The sequence below is a fragment of the Bombina bombina genome, chromosome 5 (assembly GCF_027579735.1).
Source record: "Bombina bombina isolate aBomBom1 chromosome 5, aBomBom1.pri, whole genome shotgun sequence".
Lineage (NCBI taxonomy): Eukaryota > Metazoa > Chordata > Amphibia > Anura > Bombinatoridae > Bombina > Bombina bombina.
This window is the reverse complement of record NC_069503.1, coordinates 730,748,349-730,773,477: the sequence shown is the minus strand read 5'-3', so window position 1 is coordinate 730,773,477 and position 25,129 is coordinate 730,748,349. Positions and strand designations below refer to the sequence as shown.

Sequence of the window (25,129 nt, the reverse complement as noted above, 5' to 3'; positions counted from 1 at the left end):
TCTGGAAATTTCATATGTCTTAGATTCAAATACTTTATAGGTATCTCTATTTCATATAAATATATACCAAAAAAACAAAGAGGAGATTAAATCTTAAATAATAGTTATTTATTATAACAATATAAAATCAGATTTGAAAAAGGGACGTCTCCCCAAAGTGTAAAAAATAAAAACTGATATCTAATAACAACGGAATCTAAATCCTTAATAATTTCTTGCAGCTCTGTATAACAAGGGAGTCTTTGCCATCAGATTTCTAAGAATTTCTAATTGCCGTATTTTCTTGACAGAAATATTTCTTGTTATGGCAATATAAAGTTGTTACAAAGTCAGTAAGGTTGTATAGTATGCAGTCCCAAACTTAGCGGTTCAAAGTAAGGCTAGGTGAATGTTGTGATACTTAGAGTATGAGTTACCTTCTCCTTTACAGCCGGTTCAGTCACTACTGTTTTCCTCGATGCGACTGCAAACTCAGACCCGCCGTGTGTAGTCGGCGTCTGACGTCACTGCCTGGTCTTTGATCTTCTGAATCCGTTACTAAGTAACAATTTGGCTCTTTCACTTTTCAGAGCCTCTGTGTTCCAACAAGATCCTGCACTTAGTGTTGTACACGCAGGAAAGAGATGCTTGAGAGATGTTATGTGGTATAAATGATTATAAATATGACTATAAACAAAATAAACCTATTAGAACATTCCATTCATATAATAATAGGAGAAGTGATCAAGAAAATAGAAGAAATTACTACTCTTATAATAATAACTATGAACAAGATAGACTGTATCAAAGAAATTAGCAAGTTGACAGACCAAGATTTCCAAGATACCAAAATAGAGAACACTTCTATTCTGAATTTCAACATAACACCTTTAGGCAACATCCACATAGGGAATATCAAAATAGACACAATAATTGGGAATATCCCAGAAACACAAATAGAAGAAATAGTTCTAAACAAGAACAATACTGGGAAACACCAACATATAATCGCTATGAATCCCTTGGGAATCATAAATTAATAAAAGATAATCAAATTAATGACGAACCAGTTTTTTTAGAGAGGAGCCCTCTAAAGGAGGGCACCTCAAGGGAGTTAACCAGACGAGAGAAAGAACAAAATACAAGAAAGAAAAGAAGCCTAGAGGAAAGAGAGGAAGGTCAAAACGAGGCAAAAAGGTTGAAATAAATAAAAATCAGGGTATTTTTAACTTAAGTAGTAAAATTTTGAATAAAGAAGAAGAAAGGGTCCTAAGTTTGGGCTTATCTTTCGCTCCAACAACACGGATGAATAAATTCAATTCCCATATCCATGCAAAAAAATTCGTTAGAAATCTAACTATTAAAAGATTCTTTCTAAAAAAACCCATAGAAAGGCAATTAGATTTGAATGACGGTATTCAACATACTAATCTTAAAATAAAATCAAAATTTAACCCCATTCATGAAAAAGGTAATTATTTGGAAACTTTTGAAAGACTAGTGTGTAAAGATATTCAAAAATGTAATTTACCAAAAATAAAAAAATATAATATGAGTATAAAAGAGAGAAAAGTAATGGAGAATCTACAAAATAATACAGAGATTACAATAAAATCCGCGGATAAGGGTGGTGGGATTGTCCTGATGGATACAACACAATATTTAAAAAGAAGCACATAGGCTCCTCAATGATAACAAAACCTACAAAAAATTAGAACTAGACCCAACAGAAAAATTCAACAAAAACCTTAATAAACTGTTATCAGAAGGTAAAAAATCAGGTATACTTAACAACAAAGAACTAGAATTTCTAACTCCAAAATTCCCTAGGATCCCAATATTTTATTTTCTGCCGAAAATTCATAAATGTTTAGTTAACCCCCCCGGCAGACCAATTATCTCTGGTATCGATTCCCCATCAGCAAATTTATCAAAATATGTAGACACCTTTTTGCAAAAACACGTAAAAGAGCTAAAGTCTTATCTCAAAGACTCAACTCAGGTCCTCAATTTATTAAAAAACATTAAATGGAAAAATAATATGATTTTAGCCACTTTCGATGTTACTTCGTTATATACTGTTATTAATCACTCCAAAGGCATACAAGCAGTTGATTCCTTCTTAAAATCAGATTCCAATATGACAGACCAACAAAGAACCTTTATTCTAAAAAGCATTAGATACATTTTAGAAAATAATTATTTTTCCTTTAACCAGAAATTTTTCTTACAAACAGAAGGTACGGCTATGGGCACAAGGTTTGCGCCTAGCTATGCCAACCTCTTCATGGGTTCTTGGGAAAATGACTTCTTCAGAGATGATGGCTATGGCGCAAACCTTGTGCTCTACAAGAGGTATATAGACGACCTGCTTATAATTTGGGAAGGAACAGAACAGGATTTAACTAAAATGTTTAACAATATGAATAACAATAATTTAGGCCTAAAATTCACGTCTAACTGGAGTAAAAGTTCGATAACATTTTTAGATTTGGAAATTATGGTTATAGATGAACTAATAGAAACTAGAACACATTTTAAAAAAAACGATTCAAACAACTACATACACTCCAAAAGTTGTCATCTAGAAACTTGGAAAAAAAGTATTCCAACAGGCCAATACTTAAGAATAAAGAAAAATTGTTCTAGAACCGTAGATTTTGAGAATCAATCAAAATTATTAACAGATAGATTTCTATCTAGAGGGTATAATAGAGAAACTACTAATAAAGCCGAGGAGAGAGCCAGGAATACAGAAAGGGATAATCTATTAATGTACAAAGAAAAACAAAATGATCCTGAAGATAAAATTAAAACACCATTTATTACTGATTATCATGATGATCATAATATAATAAAAAGAATAGTAAAAAAACACTGGCACCTTATTAAGGAAGATGACATCTTGGGAGATAAGATCTCTGAAACACCAAATTTTATATTTAGAAAAGCAACCAATCTGAAGAATTTACTAGCTCCCAGTGAGTTTAAACCACCTAAAAAGACATATTTTAAACAAAAAGATCTGAATGGAAAAGCAATTGCAGGCTTTTTTCCATGTTATTCATGTAAAGCTTGCAAACACAGCAAAAAGCTAAACAATATTAAAATTAATAAAATAGAGAAACCTTTCATAATTAAAGATATAATAAGGTGCACAACGAAAAATGTAATATACATCCTGAAATGTTCTTGCAACCTTTTCTATCTAGGTGAAACAAAAAGAATGGTAAAGGATAGAATCAGAGAACACTTAAACAACATAAAAAATGGGATCGATGATACACATCTTTACAAACATTTTAAAACAGTCCATAAAGGGAATAATAAAGACCTGTCATACTGGGGTATAAAGAAAGTACACAAACATTGGAGAGGAGGAAATCTTGAAAAGAAATTATTGATCAAGGAAGCAGAATTAATATATAAATATGACACACTATACCCTAGAGGCCTGAATTCTGAATTAGATCTTTCCCCCTTTCTATTCGAATAATACCATAAATCATTCCCCAATAATACTTTAATTAATTCACATAACTAGTAGACACCGTATATAATATATATTTTTTTTTTTTTTTTTTTTTTTTTAAATTCGTTTTTATTAAAGGAATCAGGAGAGTACAACATTTCCATGTTACATAGACATTAAACTCAGCATACAGACAACTATACAATTGTGTGGGTTACATTATCGCTGTGAAATGTTCAAGAAATAGTATTGCAGGGTTGACAGATTTCCTAGGCAGTGTCCACTGTTCATATTTCAGGTGAACATGACATTTCCATGTTACATAGACATTAAACTCGATATACAGACAATTATACAATTGTGTGGTTTACATGACCGCTGTTAGATGTTCAAGGAACAATGTTGCAGGGTTGATCAATCTCAGAGGCAATGTCTATTGACCATATTTCAAGTCATGGTTTGCGAGTGTACACCCAATTCCTAAAGGTTTTTCAATTTTAAACAATATAAATTAACTTAACTATATACATACATACACGTTGACCAAGAAGTCGTTAGCTATTTTACCATGAACATCCCTGTGAGGAAGAGCGGGGGGGGAGAGGAAAAAAAAAAAAAAATAAATAAATTGAATTGTTTGTTGCCATGTGTGGGTCTGATCCGAACACCCCATTGAATTTTAGCGTTTCATTCCCCTCTCCCTCCTAGAATAACATCACTTCAAAGGGTACCTGATCCTGTGCGCCATTCTCTGTGTGTCCCATCCCTCTTCCCATATTTATTTGTAGCATTGTTTCCAGATGAGCAAAAGGTTTTAGTACTTGATTTCGAATACTTGAGTCTAGCGTGTCTAAGAAGGGGCTCCACTTCCGAAGGAAGGGACGTAACCTGTGCTTTGTGTCAAGTCTAACGTCATATTGCTCCACAAAGAGTTGTTTATATAACAGGTGTTTTAGTTGCGCCATTGTTGGTGCTTGCCTTGTCAGCCATCTCTTGAGAATACATTGCCTGGCTAATATTGTGTATAGTGTGAGGAATTTGTGTATTGTCTTGTGTGCGTCATCCCATTTCAGCATAAAGATCTCTGCCTCTGTGAACACTATCTCAGTCTGTAGGGTCACTCTGAGCCAGTATTGACACTGGCCCCAGAACCTCCTAATCTTCGGGCAGCTAAAGAAGTAGTGTTGGAGTGATGGAGCCGTGGCTCTGCATTTAACACAACAATCCGGGATTTTCTTGTCCCATTTAGATAGTCTATGTGGAGTGATATAATCCATGTGCAGGATCCTAACCTGTGCCTCTCTATGTGATATCGCCAGTGTCGCTTGTTGTGTGCGTTCTAAACTCTCTTTAATGTCCTGTTTCGTCAATTCTATTGAGCAGTTGTTATTGTACTTCATCAATATGTCATCTAGGATCTGAGCCTCTTTCTGTTGTATTAATCGGGTGTAGATGTGGGACAGTGAGAAGATTCCGGCCCTGAACAGCGTCTGTGAGATTGCGAAAGGCGGCGCCACCCAGAACCCCGCTCTAGAGGACTGCATCGACACCACATAGTGGCGCAACTGCAAGTAGGCATAGAAATGTTTGTTCGAGAAGTGGTATTTGGCTCTCAGTTCTTGAAATGATCTTACCGTGTGCTGCAGCGGGTCTAGAACATCTCCAATCATTGTTAAGCCAGCTCTACTCCAGAGTCGGAATGGCTCTTGGTCATTCCCTGCAGGGAAGTCTGGGTTTCCCATTATCGGGATAAATTTGGGTGTGGGTGTATCAGTCTTTAAGTATTTATTGATTTTTTGCCATGCCTTTAAGGGATCCGCATACATCATATTGTTGTATACCTCAGATGGAAGCGTCTTACCATTACCATAGGGCAGATAGGATAGCGCAATAGGCGCCACCTTTGCTCCTTCAAGTCTAGTTTCACTGAAGAGCCCTGTGCCTAGTTGCCAGTCTATGACCAGTCTGGCTAATGCCGCCCAGTTGTATAGTCTGATGTTCGGCAGGCCCAACCCTCCTGCTGCGTATGGGAGATGGAGTTTTTCCATCGATATTCGCGGTTTGCCTCTTTTCCAGATGAATTGGGACAGTGCTCGGGTAAGTAACTGTGTGTCCGTTTTATTCATGAGAAATGGCAGCATAAGCAAGGGGTATAGTATTTTGGGCAACACTGTCATTTTGACCAGGTTGACCCGGCCTGATAGCCCTAGGGGGAGATTAACCCAGTTGGATAACTGGGAGGACAATTGGGCGCATTTCTGCGAAATATTTAGTCTATAGATTTTTGTGGGGTCCCTATGTAGATGAATGCCTAGGTATGTCAGTCTGTCTGCTACTTCCACAAAAGGGAAGTCGTGTGTAGAGTGTGGATGTTTATTAAGCCACAATACTTCGGATTTGGCGGCATTTATCCTGTACCCAGAGAAGGTACCAAAGTCGGCAATCGTCTGGAGGATGTTGGGTACGTGTGTTTGTGGAGAGTCCACAAATAGCAGCATGTCGTCTGCGTATAGTGCAAGGTGGAGGGGGATGCCTTTTATTACAATTCCTGGAAAAGTGTGTCTAAGCTTTATCGCCAGCGGTTCCAACGCTAGGTTGAACAGCAGCGGGGATAGGGGGCATCCTTGCCTGGTGCCCCTTTGTAGGGGAAAGTCATTTGAGAAGATTCCATTAGCGAGGATTCTTGCCACCGGTGTGTTATAAATTTTACCCAGTACATTCAAGAATGGGCCATCAAAGCCGAACCTATGTAGTGAGTCCATCAAGTGTGGCCATTCTACCCTATCGAAGGCCTTCTCCGCGTCCAGAGACAGCAGGAAGGCCTCCGATGATTCCGGTGCTGTGCCATTCCCCTTTGCCGACCAGTAGTGTTCTATGACATGGAGCACCCTACGGAGGTTTACCACCGAGGTGCGCTTGAATACAAAACCAGTCTGATCCGAGTGGATCAGATCTGGTAATATGGTCTTTAGCCTATTCGCCATGATCTTTGTGAATAGCTTATAGTCCACGTTTAAGAGCGATATCGGTCTGTAGGACTCTGGTAACGAGTGATCTCTGCCAGGCTTGGGGATTAATGTAATGTGGGCCGCCGTGAACTCTTTGGAGGGAAGCGCATCTGTTAGTATCAGGGTGTTAAACACCCTGGTGAGCGTGGAGGTTAACTGTGGTTGCAGGGCTTTGTAGAATTCAGATGGTAGTCCATCTGGACCCGGTGTTTTACCCAGGGGTAGATCTCTGATAGTGCTACTTAATTCATCATGTGTAATTGGGGCGTTCAGTGTGTTCCTTTGATCTAAATTGATTTGAGGCAGTTCCACTGAGTTCCAGAATTTAGCCAGGGTTTCTTTTGGTGTTGATGTCTGCCTAGTGTATAAGTGTGTATAATACTTTTCAAAGCAGCTCACTATGTCTTCAGGTCTGGTATGCATCTTGTCTTTCCATCTCAAAGCAGCCACTCCAGTCTTTATAGTGTGTGGTTTGGTCATGGTCGCTAACAGTTTGCCTGCCCTGCTACCGAATCTATAGAGTCTGCCTGCAGTCTTTAACAGTCTTGCGGCCGCTTGTTGTTTCGTAAAGGTTTCTAAGTCTGTCTTAGCGGTTATGTACTTATCGTATGCCGTTCTTGACCCAGACTGAAGGTATAAGTGGTAGGCCTGCCCTAACTGTTGTTGTAAGGTCCTATATCTATATTGAGTTTTGTGTTTTACTTTTGCGACATAGGAGATCACATTGCCTGCCAGTACTGTTTTAGCTGTTTCCCAGAAAAGTGTGGGGTTATCTGCGTGTATGGCGTTGTCTGTTGCATAGTCTGTCCAAGAATGCTGTAGGAATTTAACAAAGGTTTCCGATTTAACAAGGTAGGTGGGAAAACGCAGCATGTTTCTATTAGTGTGTTGCTTAGCAGTTCTCAGTGTCAGCTCTACCGGCGCGTGATCTGAAATTAGTATGTCGTGTATTTTACAGCTATGTACTTCCTCAGACAGTTTGTTGGCAATCAGAAAAAGGTCTATTCTGGACAGTGTGTGTTTGGCTTTCGATAAGCATGTGTACTCTCTACCCTCTGGGTTATGTAACCTCCATATGTCGCATGTGTTGGTGTCTGTGTTGAACATGTTGAATATTTTAGATTCGTACTTGGCTTTATAATTCCTTTTGGGATCTTTAACACTAAGTGGTTCCAGCCATTGTCTATCTAGGGTATGTGTGGGGGATATGTTGAAGTCCCCCCCTATTATCAACTTAGATCCTATGTGGGGAGCTAGCGTTTTTATTAGGTCTTGCCAGAATCTCAGGTCTCTATGGTTAGGGGCATATAAGTTGCAAAATAGGTAATCTATGGTGTCCACGGTTGCCTCAACTAACATATCTACAGTTGGGGTCTAGGTGTGTGCTTTTTACTTTAACTGTCACTCTTTTTCCAAATAGTATGGCTAAACCCCGGGTGGCACTAGTGTGTGATAGAAAGACCACTTGGTTGACCCAGTCTTTCTGTAGCTTCTGGTGTTCTGTATCTGTAAGGTGTGTCTCCTGAAGCATTGCAATATCTGTTCCCAACTTTCTGAGGTGGTTGAGGGCTGCTTTGCGTTTGATGGGTGTGTTAAGACCCCCCACGTTCCATGTTATTACCTTATGTGGCATGTGTATGCATTTGTGTTATATTTGAGAAAAAAAAAAAAAAAAAAAATTAGGGAAGGGACAGGAGGGGAGGGAGGGTGAGGGAGTGAGAGAAGACAGGGCGGTAGGGGAGCATTCTGATTTCACTTTATGAGTAAGACACCAAATCTTTTGCATATCTGTGAGGTGTTGAAGTGTTTTCCAACCCCTTGAGGGCAGTTCTAAATGTCGGTCCGGTTACTTTAATCGTGTCTTTATCTGAGGGTTGAGATGAGTGTCTGTCATTATGGAGAGGACATGCAGTTCTAGTCCCACATGCCCAACGACTCTACCTCCCCAACCATCTTTGACATCACTTGTCGGATAGTAGTGTTTGCTAGTCATGATAGGTTTATGTGTTGGTTGTGGAGTCACATCGTTCGTGTTTTTGGTAGTACGTCTGTGTGCGTGTGCTAGGGTTTCTCCTCCTCTGCGGGTCATGATTATTGCAGTAGACTGATTTTCCCCCTTCCCTCCCCCCCCCCCCCTCAGTACTAAGATTTCTCCAACATAGCTCTATAGACATTCTCCCAACCTCCCTTGTCAGAGAGTGTACCTTGTGCGTGTGAATTTTCTTGGTCATCCATACTAAAACATGTATGAAACAATTAACAATATAATAATACATATACGTCTTACCCGTATCAGTAGGCATTTTTTTCCATCCTTAGCTTTGAGTAGCAGTCATTTTAGTGAAAACAAAAACAATTTAAAACAAAATAAACCATTCAAACATGTTAAAACAATCAAACATACTATAACATTAAAGCAAATTGCAGCATTATAATTATCTGGCACTTTACAGTTATGTGATATTACCCTGGAGGTCAGAGGTGACCTCCCTCCATAGCTGACCATTCTAGTGGTCCATAGAGTTCTTTCTTTCTTTATGTTGTATTCCAATGTGATTGATTCAGGAAGTCAATCGATGCCTTTTTGAGCACCAGTGCATGTCCACCCAGTCCCTAGAGGGCAAGTTTAGTTCCGGTAATACAAGGAGAAGAAAAATTATCCTCATTCTGGGTGTTGGCGCTGTTCAGTGGCTAGATAGCTCTTTAAAGCCTGAGGTGAGTGGAAGAACTTGGGCCCGTGAGGTGTTTGTAGTCTCAGCTTTGCTGGAAATAATAAGGCCACTTGTCTCCCTTGTTCATGTAGCTGCGAACATAATGGTGCGAATTCTTTTCTTTGCTTTGTGACCTCCATGGAGAAGTCCTGAAAGAGGAGGAGTCGAGAACCCTCATACAACACTTCTTTGCGGGCCCTGTAAGCCCTTAGGATTTTAAGTTTTTCCTGAAAGTTCAGACACCTAAATATGACTTGTCTCGGTTTGGCTTTGTCTTGTTCCAGGCCTCTTTCCGGGCCTATGCGGTGCGCTCTTTCTACATCTATCGGTAAGATATCAGAGTGTATACCTAAGAGTTTGGGAAAAGTGAGTGCCGTAAATTCCAGCAGGCCTTTCCCTTTGATAGATTCTGGGATACCTACTATGCGCAGGTTGTTACGACGGCTCCTGTTTTCCAGGTCATCTATGCGGTCCTGAAGCAGCTGTGATTTTTTAACCAGTTGTTTAATGGTTGTGTCAGCTGTTGCCTGTCTATCTTCCACATCTGAGATGCGAGTTTCTGCAGCGTTAATTCTAGAGGCAAATTGGCGCACTTCACAGGTTAATGTATCTACTCCCATTTGTAAAGAGTCCATTTTTGGAAGAAAAAATGACTTCAACTCCTGTAGCAAGGCATTGTGGTCGAGCCCCGGAGGGGTCCCCTGGTCAGCTATTGCTGGGATATCTAAGTGGGATTCTGTAGAGTATTTTTGCTGTTTTTTATTTTCAGCGTTTTTTGTCCTGTGTGACATGTCTGGTGCTGTCGTAGATGGTAGTTTGTGGAAGAATTTGTCGACTTTCATCGACACTCTCTATCCTCCTGATGTCAGGTTGTATGCGAGTTGTTATTGTGCTGACCACTAGCAGAGCAGTGGGTTCTAGAAGGGTCTGTATTGATTACAGTGTTTGCTCTGTGACCCCAGCGACTGTTGATATCTCCGTTCTGTAAAATTGTTTTATGCTTTCTTTTTTTCCAAACTTTTATCAAATCCCAAAGTGCTCCTCTCCCAACAGTCTATTGTAATCCAGTTTGAGGTGTTATATATTAGGGCTTCAGCGATTAATGTTCTTAGCCCTGTGGGATTTGCGATATTTTAGCCCTTGTCAGTTATTTATGGGGTTTTGAAGTCCCTTTCTAGTGTGTGACAAAAGGAGTTTGTGCTGTTGCGAGTGTGATTTGAGTGTGCTAGGCCTCGGCCTCGTGGTGCGCCGCACCACCTCGTGGGTTGATTACCTTTCTGTCTGTGGCTCTAGCGATCGGTGTTTGTCTGCTGTACCGGACCCAGATTCAGCCCTCCGTTATCTTAGATTGGGCTTGTGATGTCAACTGTGGCTCTTCTGCGGCTTGGGTGCTTTACAAGTACACCAGACCTCCGCTCCTCGATACTCCGTTCTACTCTGCCGGGAGGGGGGCTGAAGGGGTCTCCCCCTACCTCTCTCTCTCCGTGTTGTTCCTCCAGAGGCTGTATACGGTTCACCCGGCACCGTGTAGATAGGCTCCGGGTCAGGGTCTTTACCGGTCTGCGATGGAGGCGGCCTGTGTGGCGGCGCGTTAGGAAATGGCGCCTGTTTCTCTTTTCTGGGCTCCCGGTCGCTGGATCTGATGGGTAGGTCCACACACTGCTGTCCAAAGGTCGGCGAAGATTCTCACCTCCCGACAAGTCCTTAGAGTGTGGGGCGAAGCAGTAGATAAGGGTAAATTTATCTTTATATCAGCTCCGATGCTCGGAGCTCTGCTCAGTTGCGACTGCTTCTCAAGCCCACCTACCGGAAGTCCCAATATATATTTTTTATAATGAATTATGAATTTTTTATAATGAATTATGAATTTTTTATAATGAATTATGGATTTTACACTATTCAGTTAATTTATTATTTAAATGTTTTAAAATATGGAATGTGCAATAGTTTACTTAGGTTTTAGATTAACACCTACTGGATATGTCGGCTAATTTTATAATTTAAAATAGATATATTAGAGGTTTAATTTTAATTCAAAATTTTTTTTTATCTTATAACATATGTTTATTTTATAATCATCTTATTATTTATGCATAACCAGCAAGTACTATAAAAACAAGGGAGATCAATTATTCATTATGATACAAGTATGAGTTTTCCAAAAAATTCCACCTTAACAGAATGTGAGTTAAAAAATTCCACCTTTAATCATTTGAAGGATTAACCAATCAAAGTCTGGCATCAACCATAAATATCAACACTCAGGACTCACAAGTATCTTGATAAAGCTCTGAATAAGAGCGAAACGCGTCGACCCTTGTGACCCTTGGTGGCTTCCAGTGATTCCTGTGACCCTCAGTGGTACTAAGTGACTGTTCAAAAAGCTTTTTATTCTAAGCAATTGGAAAACTGCTATAACAGTATAACCCGGGTTATTTTCTACTACCAACAACTACCACATAACATCTCTCAAGCATCTCTTTCCTGCGTGTACAACACTAAGTGCAGGATCTTGTTGGAACACAGAGGCTCTGAAAAGTGAAAGAGCCAAATTGTTACTTAGTAACGGATTCAGAAGATCAAAGACCAGGCAGTGACGTCAGACGCCGACTACACGCGGCGGGTCTGAGTTTGCAGTCGCATCGAGGAAAACAGTAGTGACTGAACCGGCTGTAAAGGAGAAGGTAACTCATACTCTAAGTATCACAACATTCACCTAGCCTTACTTTGAACCGTTAAGTTTGGGACTGCATACTATACAACCTTACTGACTTTGTAACAACTTTATATTGCCATAACAAGAAATATTTCTGTCAAGAAAATACGGCAATTAGAAATTCTTAGAAATCTGATGGCAAAGACTCCCTTGTTATACAGAGCTGCAAGAAATTATTAAGGATTTAGATTCCGTTGTTATTAGATATCAGTTTTTATTTTTTACACTTTGGGGAGACGTCCCTTTTTCAAATCTGATTTTATATTGTTATAATAAATAACTTTTATTTAAGATTTAATCTCCTCTTTGTTTTTTTGGTATATATTTATATGAAATAGAGATACCTATAAAGTATTTGAATCTAAGACATATGAAATTTCCAGAAGTAGCATTGATTCTATATAGTATTGTATATTAATCATCAAAGAATTTTGGGTGCATAAGACTCATTACACAGTGCACTTCATCCACATTTTTTATGGTCATACTATATCTTATAACGTTAAATAACACAAATTATATATTTATATAAATTAACACTGAAAATTTGGTTTTATATAATCAGAGTAATTAGTCGAGCAGACATTGACTACACAGACACATATTGTGTGAAACTTTCACTAATTAGATTTCTTAAGCTTTCACTAGCGCCCTCACGCCCCACTCCCCCATTCTCGTATAAACACAAAATAAGTCTGAAGGACTCATTTACTGTGAGGTGTTTGGAATCACTGTTTCCAGCGCTCTACTTACTCCACTCACACTTAAAAGGAATGTTGGCTGCAGGAGGCAGCAAAAAGAATCCACCTGGATGCAGTGAAGCTGCATCCCAGGGGATTCCAAAAATGGCAGGGTGGTGAAAGAATCCACCGCAGGTTGATTCTTTCACCACCCTGCCATTTTCGTGATTCACCTGGATGCAGCGTAAGCTGCATCAACACGTAACCGCCCGCAAGAAATAAAAAAAAAAAACTAACCCCCCGCACAAAGTATTAACAAAATCCTAAACCGTCAACCCCCACATCTCAAAACAAAGTGATTAACCCCTAATCCGCATATAACATAATTAAAATATTAACCCCTTAACCATCAACCACCCACATCACAATAAACCTAATTAACCTATTAACCCCTAAACCGCCAACCTAACACCGCAATAAACCTAATTAATCCCTAAACTGCCAAACACCCACATTGCATAAACACTAATTAACCTATTAACCTCTAACCCCCCACAATGCAAATAACTAATTTAAATACTAAGCCCCCTAACCTAACACCCCCTAAATTAACCACAATTACTACTAAATTACAATTAAAATAAAAAATGTAACATTAAATTAAAGGGACACTGAACCCAATTTTTTTCTTTCATTAAATCAGATAGAGCATTACATTTTAAGCAACTTTCAAATTTACTCCTATTATAAATTTTTCTTGTTGTCTTACTATCTTTATTTTAAAAGCAGGAACGTAAATCTCAGCAGCCAGCCCATTTTAGGTTCAGCACCATGGATAGCGCTTGCTTATTGAAGGCTTACATTTACCCACCAATAAGCAAGCATAACCCAGGTTCTCAAGCAAAAATGGGCAGGCTCCTATGCATCACATTCCTGCTTTTTTAATTAAGAAAGCAAGAGAACAAAGAAAAAATAATAGGAGTCAATTTGAAAGTTGCTTAAAATCGCAGGCTCTATCTGAATCATGAAAGAAAAAAATTGTGTTTAGTGTCCCTTGAAAAAAAAAAAAAGAAAACAAAAGTCTAAAGAAAAAAATAAACAATTATCAAAAATAAAAAAAATTTATACCTAATCCCTATGAAATAAAAAATCCCCCCCAAAAAATAAACACTGCATAATCTAAACTACCAATAGCCCTTAAAAGGGACTTTGGTAGGGCATTGTCCTAAGTTAAACAGCTTGTTTACCTCTACAAAATACTAAGTCCCCCTTAACAGTAAAAACCCCTAACCCACCAAACCCCCCAAAATAAAACAAAAAACGAACACTAAAAAAACTAAACTATCCATTTCCCCTAAATGGGGCATTTGAATGGGCATTGTCCTTAAAAGGGCAATCAGCTCTTTTTCAAGCCCAAAAAAAAACCTAATCTTAAAAAAAAAAAACAAAAAAAAAAAAAACTCCCCAAAGATTAAAATAAAAAAGCCTAAACCTAAGCCCGATATCTGGATCCTCAGCGGCGGCGGTCCTCGGGGGCGTGGAGGCTCCTCTTCATGCTATCGTCCGTCGCAGACTGAAGATTGAATGCAAGGTACCCCATATTTATTGGGGTACCTTGCATTCCTATTGGCTAAAATTTTGAAATCGGCCAATAGGATGAGAGCTACTGAAATCTTATTGGCTGATTTGCACATCCAATATGATCTCAGTAGCTCTAATCCTATTGGCTGATTTCAAAATTTCAGCCAATAGGAATGCAAGGTACCCAAAATGCGGTACCTTGCATTTAATCTTCAGTGTACGACGGACATCGGATGAAGAGGAGCCTCCATGCCGCCGGGGACCGCTGCTGAAGACAGCTCCACACCTCCGCTCCGCACCGCCACTGAGGATCCAAAGCTCTAGACCTCCGCCCCACATACCCATCGCTCCGGATGGAGATAGAAGATGATGGAGCGGCCTGGAAGAAGACCTCCGCCAGACTTCAGGAACGGTGAGTACCTATTTGGGGCTTAGTGTTAGGATTTTTTTTTTTTTTGGGGGGGGTTATTTTTAAGATTAGGGATATAATGGGCTGGAAAAGAGCTGAATGCCCTTTTAAGGGCAATGCCCATACAAATGCTCCTTTAGGGACAATGGGTAGTTTAGGTTTTTATAGTATTAGTTTTTTTCATGTTGGGGGGTTTGGTGGGTGAGGGGGTTTTACTGTTAGGGGTAATTGGTAATTTTTTTACGTAAAAGAGCCGTTTAACTTAGGGCAATGCCCTTACAAAAGCCCTTTTAAGGGCTATAGGTAGTTTAGTATTAGATTAGGGGGTGTTTTTATTTTGGGGGGAATTTTTTTTTTATAGGGGTATTAGTTTAGGTTTAAATTTTTATTTTGGATATAGGTTTGTTTATTTTTTTCTGTAATTTAACATTTTTTATTTTTTGTAATTTTAGCTTCTGGGCAGGCTTATCGCCAAGTTTGATAATAAAAGTAAATTAGAAACTTTTTAAAATGGTATGCTCTGTCTGAATTGCTAAAGGACATCTTTGGGTTTAATATCCTTTAAATAGCTTAGTCCAGTAAGGAATTGATATTGTAGATGTGTTCATTACGAACATATGCTCTTACATGAATCAGCTGTATTATCAGTTACTAAGAAAGGAAAAAATACTTTACAGTCCAATAAAAAAAAAATAAGGAATTTAATAGTGAGAGAATATTGACTTAGCAAAACTGGCAGAAAAGACAGAAAGCAAAGTTGAAGTACGATAAAAAAAATCTCAACCCTGGATAAAGCATATATGCACAAGAAATGTAATACGTCTGCACCTTCTGTAATAGTGGTCAAAGCATTCGTTGCAAAAATGTTCACCACAGGAAAGATGATACCATCTTGATGTATAACCATTTTTTGCACACCTGGGAGAGGGGGGAAGAGAATAATTAGATTTCTATTTTAAACAGAGTTTAGAGTATTTTAAACATTTGCACGATGGGATACATGATAGTAAAATAATCTATATCTACACAAAATAGTTTGTGGATCAAATACTGCACAGACTTAGTACATGTGGAATCACATTTTAGGGACACCTTAGCATTGTGTTCCATTAAACATTAAAAAAAAAAAAAAAAGGGAAAACCAATAATAGAAAAATTAGGTTGATTGATACAGTATCTGTCTTAAAGCAAGGATTCGCAATGCCAATAAATACCACTATCAGCCCATATTTAAACCTTTCAAGCACCAAGGAAGTTGGCAAGTAAAAAAACAAACAAACGATGTGCAACCAATGTAACAGACTCCTTGATAGGTTCAGGAGACAGTCAGGGTTGGACACAATTAATCCACTATTTTTCTCCACCCTCAATGAAAGAATAAAAAAGAGAAGTACTGCCTCTTTTTGCCTGTTTCATGTGGAAGCCCTGCACTTGATCACCACACACACACAAGACAATGTGCCAACTGGCTCTGTGCACATGTATTATGACTAAGACTGTAGGACATAGCCTACAGCTTCTAAAGATCTCAGTACATCGGTCACTACCATCCCTAAACCCCAAAACCATGCAATATGTATACACATCCAGATGGTGCTTTATCAGTTCTCTTTTTGGACTAATCAGTGGCTCAGCCACTGTGACTGACTCATCTATACTCAGGTAGGAAAATCCTTTAAATCTGTCCTGTTAGGTGTGTGTGAAAAGTATATTTTTAAAAATGTCCTTATCTGAGCAGAGGAGAGACAGAGTAGCTACTGACCAACATAAATACATATTAAAACTTTGGCCCTCTTAGAGGCACATGAGAACAGGAGTTCAGAAAATCTGTCCTAAGGTAGCGATTGTCTGGAAACTTGTTTGGGAATAGAATTAAATCATAAAATGGTGGATCATTTTAAAGCTCAAATGGATAAATAATGCTTTAAGGCAGCAGTCGCCAACCAGTGCCTGGCTGGACATCAGTGAAAACCGACAAAGGAGTTAAATTATATTCTCTTTACACACGTTGCATAGTACTGCGCAACTTGCATAGCTAGATTGTATTTTTAACTCTTCCATATTAGTGGTCCAGGGGATTCAAAATTGTGAGTTTAGTGGTCCCTGAGGTCCGAAAGGTTGGCAACCCCTGCTTTAAGGTATTCAGTTGCTGTTTGATCATATTAAAAGGGATATAAAGGTGTAATAGGAAAATGGTCTAATACATTAAAGCATTGTCTTATTGCACTTTTGTATGAATGTAATTGTGTGTTTAAAATGTACCCGGCACAAAGTTTAAACACACAATTAAAAGTAAGCCCCTGAGCAGCAAAGTACCAACATTATGAAAATGAACATGACTGGTGAGCCAATAACAAGTGGCATGTGTGCTCAGCAGATTGTGTTCAGATCCAAAGAGGAAGCACATTGCCACTCAGAAACTGAATTTAAATATGTTTTTAACCTTAAAGAGGGCGTTAAATGGACAGTTTACCCCATTTTTTTCTCCCTTTTAATTTGTTCCAAATTATCCATATTATCTGCTGGAGTGTATTAAATTGAATTATTTATAAATAGCTCCTTTATATCGCCATTTGAAATAGCTTAGCCAGGAGAAGAAATTACATCCCCAGTAAAGGTTAGGAGATATAAGTAGCAACATTTTAAGTTTCAATTGTTCTCTCTAAGTATTGGGTTTTTGAATACAGACACATAATATAAACAAGCATGGGTGGGTACAGAAAGTGACAAAATAAGGAAATCTGATTTCCCTGCAAGCTCAACTCATTTTAATGGGTTGTGGTTTCAAATAACTAAATAAAAATGGTTCGTAGTCAGCGCCAGGAGAGCAAAGCACACAAACTCACTATAAAAAAACACCACCTAACATGGTCGTAAATAAGAATAAATAAATTATGAGGACATAGGAGCGCCACCCAAAGTGGGCTTAAGTGTGCTGGTGGAAAAGCTGGGCCCAAAGAGATCATCAATATGGGTGTATAATGGCCAAAACCAACACATAGTACTGAAATACTAAACAGAGTAGAAATAACACATAGTACTGTATTAATAACACATAATACTGTATTAATAAGGAACGTAGAAATAGGGTGAAAATACAGACAAAGAATATATAAAAAAGGTTTAATCCAAGGAATATATGGAACAAGATAGCTAGAACTATATGGCAATCTAGAGTAAAATGTTTAAAAGCAACAGTAAAAAACATATGTCAAACATATGACAAAAAAGGGGTATAACAAAACAAAACAAAAAAAAAAAGAAAAAGAACAATAAAGAAATTAATGATATTAATGAATCTGAGCTCAGATAAAGGGACGTTCCATAAAGCAACAATATAGTCCAAAAGTCTATACAGTCACAAAGAGTCAAAAAATGCAGTGGAGGTCCAATGTGGGAAGGATCCAGAGAAGAGGAGGAAAATACTTTTATCCAGGGGAGGAAAATCTTTTATCCAAAGCTTCTGGTTCAGGGTAAGAACGTCTAAAAAAAAAGTACCTGTGGAAGAAAAACAGATGCACAAAAACAAAAAAAGCTAGCTAAACTAAAAGGAAAAGTTATCATCATATACAAATAGGAACTTGGGCTGGTATGTCACAGGTCAACGCGTTTCAGCCGACTGAGAGGCCTTTATCAAGACTAGTCTTGATAAAGGCCTCTCAGTCAGCTGAAATGTGTTGACCTCCTGTGACACCTTTAAGTTTAGCTAGCTTTTTTTTGTTTTTGTGCATCTGTTTTTCTTCCACAGGTACCTTTTAGATGTTCTTACCCTGAACCAGAAGCTTTGGATAAAAGATTTTCCTCCCCTGGATAAAAGTATTTCCCTTTCTCTTCTTTGGATCCTTCCACTAGATTTTTTTTTTACTCTTTGTGACTGTATAGACTTTGGGACTATATCATTGCTTTACATATGGGACGTCCCTTTATCTGAGCTCAGATTCATTAATATTCATTTCTTTATTCTTTTTTTTTGTTTATACCCCTTTTTTGTCATATGTTTTGACATATGTTTTTCACTGTTGCTTTTAAACATTTTACTCTAGATTGTGAATAACTCTGCTAGATTGCCACAGAGTTCTAGCAATCTTGTTCCATATATTCCTTGGATTAAAACTGTTTTTATACACAACATATGTTGTTATATATTCTTTATTGTCTGTATTTTTCACCCTATTTCTACGCTCTTTAGTATTACGTTTCAAAGAACAAAAACAGCTGTTTTATATTCAAAAATGTTAACCTAAAGAAGCATTTTCTCATACATTTTATATTTTGCAGCTGGTGTAACAAGTTACTGGAAACATTAAAGTGAATGTAAACTTTGACGAATGTGTGCCCAGTTTTTAAAAATCTTATTAAAAACAGGGGCACTTTCATTCATCAAAGTTTACATTTCACCGTTTTTGTTAAAATACTTACCTTTTCTTCTTGAAAGCCGGACCAGCGATATCCCCCCGCCTGCCGCTCGTTTATTCATACGTCAGAAATGAAGAATCCGACTTCCTCCAATCACGGCTTGGCCTCAGGCAATGTTTGCTCTGGGGGGCAGCTGTAATTGGAGGAAGCCGGATTCTTCATTTCTGACGTATGAAGAGACGAGCAGCAGGCGGGGGAATCGCTGGTTCGTCTTTCAAGAAGAAAAGGTAAGTATTATAACAAAACCTCTGAAATGTAAAATTTGATCAATGAAAGTGCCCCTGTTTTTAATAGGATTTTTAAAAACCGGGCACACATTCGTCAAAGTTTACATTAACTTTAAGGGAAAAATATAAAATTATGCTTACCTGATAATTTCATTTCCATTGTAGGGAGGAGAGTCCACGGCTTCATTCATTACTTGTGGGAAATAAGAACCTGGCCACCAGGAGGCAGACACCCCAGCCAAAGGCTTAAATACCCCCCCCACTTCCCTCATCCCCCAGTCATTCTGCCAAAGGAACAGTAGGAGAAACATCAGGGTTTAAATGTTGCCAGAAGAACAAAAAACAAAATTTAGGTCCGCCCACTGGAGCAACGGGCTGGAGCCGGGGACTCGCCTCCCCACGATGGGAAATGAAATTATCAGGTAAGCATAATTTAATTTTCCATCTAAAGGGTAGGAGTGTCCCACAGCTTCATTCATTACTTGTGGGGAATAAATACCCAAGCTCTAAAGGACACTGAATGAAAACAGGAGGGGCAAGAGGCGGACCCTAATCTGAGGGCACCACAGCCTGTAACACCTTTCTCCCAAAAACTGCTTCCGCGAAGGCAAAAACGTCAAACTTGTATGCAGGAGGACCAGGTAGCCCGCCTTACAAATCTGCTCCATAGAGGCCTCCTTCTTGCAGGGCAGACGTATAGAATGCCACAGCTCTAGTCGAATGAGCCGTGATCCTTTAAGGAGGATTATGTCCCGCTGTTTTGTAGGCTAAGCTAATCATGCTCCTCAACCAAAAAGGACAAAGTTGTTGCAGAGGCTTTCTGCCCCCTGAGCTTCCCTGAATACACCACAAAAAGATGTCTGTCTGAAAATCTTCGTAGCGCTGAAGATAGAACTTCAAAGCTTGAACCATATCCAAATCATGAAGTAACCTCTCCTTAGGAGAAGAGGGGTTAGGACACAAAGAAGGAACAACAATTTCCTGATTTATGTTACGGTTAGACACAACCTTGGGAAAGAATCCCAAACCAGTACGAAGAACAGCCTTATCAGCGTGAAACACCAGATAAGGAGGCTAAACATTGCATAGGCCGCCAACTCAGATACTCTGCGTGCCGATCCAATAGCTAACAGAAATAGAACTTTCCAAGAAAGAATCTAATGTCAAAGAGTGCATAGGTTCAAACGGGAACCCTCTTGCAACATCTTCAGAGCCAAGGTCAAGCTCCCAGGCGGAGCCCGATTGTCTAAAAACAGGCATAATTCTAGACAAAGCCTGAACCAAAGGACTGTATATCAGGAAGCTCAGCGAACCTCTTGTGTAAGAGAACAGAACAATTGCCGAAATCTGTTCCTTCAAGGAACTGGCGGCAAGCCCTTCTACAGTCCATCCTGGAGAAAGGACAAAATCCTAGATACCTTAACGCTGTGCCAAGGATATCCCTTTCTTTTCACACCAGGACAAGTAAGTCCTCCACACCTTATGATTAGATGCAACAAGTGACCGGCTTCTTGGCCTGAACGAGAGTATCAATCATTCTCTCAGAGAACCCTCTCTTAGCCAAGACTATGCGCGTTCAATCCTCCACGCAGTCAGCCTCAGAGAATCTAGATTTTAATAATGAAAAGGATCCTGGGGGGCGGAGTTAACTGCCAAACTGGATAGTTGCATTTTACAGAGCTACAGACACCTATAAGAGGGACCTATATAACATTTCTTACAGACCAAACCTAACCAGAAGACAAGTCCCAGAAATATAAACTACTTCAAGAACGAGCCTGGGAGCTCACAAAAAGTTCTACTACCTTGATAATATCGGTAAGACCAACAAATCAAGAAACCAATACATCTGTGGTATTCAAGATGGCAGTAGGCCCTCGTGGGACAAAAGAACTCACGAGTCTGCTAGGCAAGTATTTCTCACAATTTAAGCAAGCACTTCAAGAGATGTTTGAGAAGGTACTTCCAGCTAACACACACTCTGAACACCCGGGGAAGATAATGGGCTCTTTTGAGGATAATCTCTGCACTCACCCTGAGCCTCAACTTTCCTAAGGCCGGTTATGACAAAGCTGCAAGATGCAAGCTGAAAGGGGGCTCCCTTGTACGAAGTGCCCTGCTACCGGATGAGGCAGTTGTTCCCTTGGATTTATACATGATCCAGTATGAGAGGCACTACATTGAACCGCCGCAACCTAATTGGTACATGTCACTGACAGTATCCTAGCCCAAATCGGCAATCTGGAGGACCCCACTGCTAGTTACCTACCTTCCTTCTAGCTGGGAGTAGTCGGGCGCAAAGTTTATCCCAACAAGCGGCGATGATTCTCACACACCCCCACAGCGAGGTCCCTCAATGTCGTTGATGAGGGGAGGGCGTTCGGCTCATATCTGTCCAGGATTGGTGCTCTTTGAAGTAAATAGGAGGAAGAGTTTCTGTTTTCTACGCTCCGGGGAAAAGATTTCTCCTCTATCTAAGAATACACGGCTGAGGAGATTCAGTGCTAGTAGCCCTGGACAGTCTCTGGAGCCGAGGGTCTGTCTGCATGACAGATAGTTTTTTTCTCTCAAGACTTTTATTGTCATCCCTGGAATGACCATAGCTGATGAAGACATGTACCTATTCTGGGAGCATTGCTCGAGGGAAATTAGTCTGCAAACCTTGGTCACATACTTTAAAGCAGGAATAGCTTAAATGGCCTACTGACCTACTAAACATGCCCCCGCTAGACAGGTTGAGAGATTTTGCTGGCATTGTCTTGGGACATAATTCATTCCTACAGTTACGTTACAGGTGCTGAGTCACTAAACTTCTGTTAAAAGAGACTTTTTTATGCATTTATAACTAACCCCAGTTTCATGTATTTGATAGGCATTGGACTTTTAAACTCTTTCATATGACTTGATAGCTATCTACAGTAAACCGTTACGTCTCCTGCACCGAAAGTCCAGCAAGGAAATAAATTAGGCCACACCAGGACAGCATGGAAATGCCTCGCAGGACCACCCACGCACTAGGAGAAAATGCGCCAAAAACAGCTGTGCAATAATCCCGGAAGGAAACTAAAGTTCACTCATTGCTAGAGCCTCATCACACATATCGCAGCAATGACACAATAAACAATATTATGTATAACCCCCCCTGTTCAATAATCCCCTCACTAGGGATGATAACCCTTGATTCTATAAAGATAAAAGGCATCACACTGTGACCCTGTCTTCTGCTTTGTCATTATGTGAATAAAAATGTAACAAACTTACCAGAATCTACGCCGTGAAACAGGAACACGGCCCTCTCAAGTGTGACAGTATAGTAGCATTGCTCCTGTCATGGACTTGAGTGTAAGAAGCAGGCAGCAAAAACTCGTCAACTATTATTGCTTGCGGAGCTGTTAATATAAGTCGGGATGGTTTCGCAGAAAGACTCTCCCTGCATCTCCGGACTCTAACCTTCATCTATGCTCTCCCTGAGAGGCTGACAGGACTACTTAAAACTCCAGTCCCATTTCGAAGAGTACTACCCTCGATAAGAGACTACTACCCGAATCTTCCGACACTTCTCTGCCAACCTCCTGTGACAAAAGGAAAAGAATCACTGGGGGATGAGGAAGTGGGGGGGAGGTATTTAATCCTTTGGCTGGGGTGTCTTTGCCTCCTCCTGGTGGCCAGGTTTTTATTTCCCACAAGTAATGAATGAAGCCGTGAACTCTCCCTCACCTTTAGATAGAAAACAGATTCTACAGTACACAACTTTAAGCAAAAGGTCATATAAAAATCAATAGTGAAATAAAAAATTGCTCTAAGAAATAAATCAGAGAATTTTCCTTTTTGACTTGTACAAACCTTTAATAAAATATTTTTTGTTCCCTTACAATCTCCTTAATAGAGATGTGTTGCACAGAATGCAGCTACCAAGTATTAACATTCATAAATAATATGTGTTAATAAATTACTGGAGTTCTAATGAAGAGAATCATCCTAAATATTCTTACTTTTTACTGCTTTAAAAAGTACATTCTCTCTAGAAATATGCAGATCAGATTTAGAAAAGGCTGAGATGTGGTAATTAGAAGAGAAAAAAAAAAAAAGACATGCGTAGAAATCACATCCACAAAACAATTTTACTGTATTTTATAAAATAGTACATAAGATGCACATAGTTGATATATTCCTATAAACCACTGCAAACCAAACCTTTCAGCAGCGCTGGCAAAGCAAACTGGGCACGCTGAAGTGCCAGCCAGCTTTCTCACATTTCTGTATTTCTTTTCAGAGAATTCTTCATCTTCATCTATGCTATCATTTGCTTTCTCTTAACCTGTAAAAAAAAAAAAAATAATACAAATTAACACTGTTTCATACATAAATTACTCAATGATTCTAACCAACATAAAGTAGACGCATACAATTACTCAGTCAGATGAAAAAAAGAGACAAATCCAGCTTCTTCCAATCATTGCATGCCCACAAGCTGGAAGCTACGTGGGGCACGCAATGATTGAAGGAAGCCCTATTCATCATCACTCAGCTAAATGAAGTACGAGGTGCGAACGGAGGAACAGCGCAATGGTTTGCCATCACTAGATGGTAAATATTTTACAAATAAAGGGTCTTAAAAAATGGTCATTAATGAAAGTGCCCCTGTTTTGAAGGCTAATTGCATAAACTGTTCAGTACACTAAGAAACTTTACAATCACTTTAAGCATGTGTTCACTAAATAAATACTGAATAAGGCAGTAAGCAGCGGCATTCAATTATTTTCAGCACTGGGATTTATTAGTGCAATTGTGCAACATACACATACCTGTCAAAATCCAATTGGCTAAATTCTGCCCAAGGCTAGTTAATTATTTGCAATGTCTTACTTTACTGTAAATGTGCCTTTCTAACAATGTGCTTTTTCCAGAGAATACCTAGTACCTCTCCCCTCTTTGGAATACATGGCATACAAAGTCCTACTTGGCTAAAATTTAAGGTTTAGCTTGGAGAATCGTGTTGGGGCCCATGGGAGTAAGTAGGATTCACCTATGGGTGTCTTGGGGGAAACCAATTTAGGACCCCAGGGCCTATTTTAAAGTACCAGTGGTGCCTTGGCACCAGAGTTACTCAATCCTGACATTAAGTCACAATAATGAAACCTATGTTTCCCTTAGCTAACCTCGTCTTCTGTTGGCAATTAGGGACGGATTAAAATGTGAAAAGAATGGTTGTGTGGAATATAGAAATGTTCAAAGTAACTAGAGTCCCTTTAAAAAGAAACATTGCATTGCATACTGGATTTTTTCTGTGCAAAGCGATTTATAATGCTATATTTAAGTATGTCATCTATGATTTCTGTTTTGTTTGCCATGCAACCCCCAGGGGTTGCCTTGACAACTGGTTTTGGCGCAATTTTTGGCACTGTCTGATGGGAGGGGCTACTAGGTTTTTAAGGCACCATGTTTCACTTGCACTGTGTTTGGTCTGAGGAAGGGGTCTGCGAACCCCAAAACGTTCACCATATAATATATATAAATAAATCCAGCGAGTGGCAGTCCTTGATTGAAGAGATATTATAAGGATATTATATATATATATATATAAATATATTATTATAAATATTATATATATAAATATATATATATATATATATATATATATATATATATATATAGATATAATATACCTATAAATATATATTAATATATCTATATATCTATACACACACATATATATATATATATATATACACACACACACGCAACTGCCAGAGTTCTGGAAAATAAACAATCCATCTCACTGTCAAAGAATCTGCACTCGCTGCGCTTGTATCAGAAAAAAGTAACATTTTATTGGAGACGTTTTGGGGGACGACCTAGATCTCCTTCCTCAGACCAACATTGGATCTAGGTCCCCCGAAACGGTCACCAATAAAAATAATTATACTTTT

The 25,129-nt window shown here is 39.1% G+C and overlaps 1 protein-coding gene across 1 annotated transcript in view; it reads right to left on the bottom strand.

The window, feature by feature from the left end:
- KDM1B (lysine demethylase 1B) overlaps positions 1-24,550 on the bottom strand; it is a gene marked incomplete in the record, with an annotated part of 482,282 nt that extends 457,732 nt beyond the window's left edge. The window contains 3 exon segments of the mRNA XM_053715839.1: positions 15,385-15,474; positions 23,394-23,511; positions 24,475-24,550. Of these exon segments, the coding sequence (XP_053571814.1) occupies positions 15,385-15,474; positions 23,394-23,511; positions 24,475-24,550 (284 nt within the window).
- Positions 24,551-25,129: the final 579 nt, after the last annotated feature.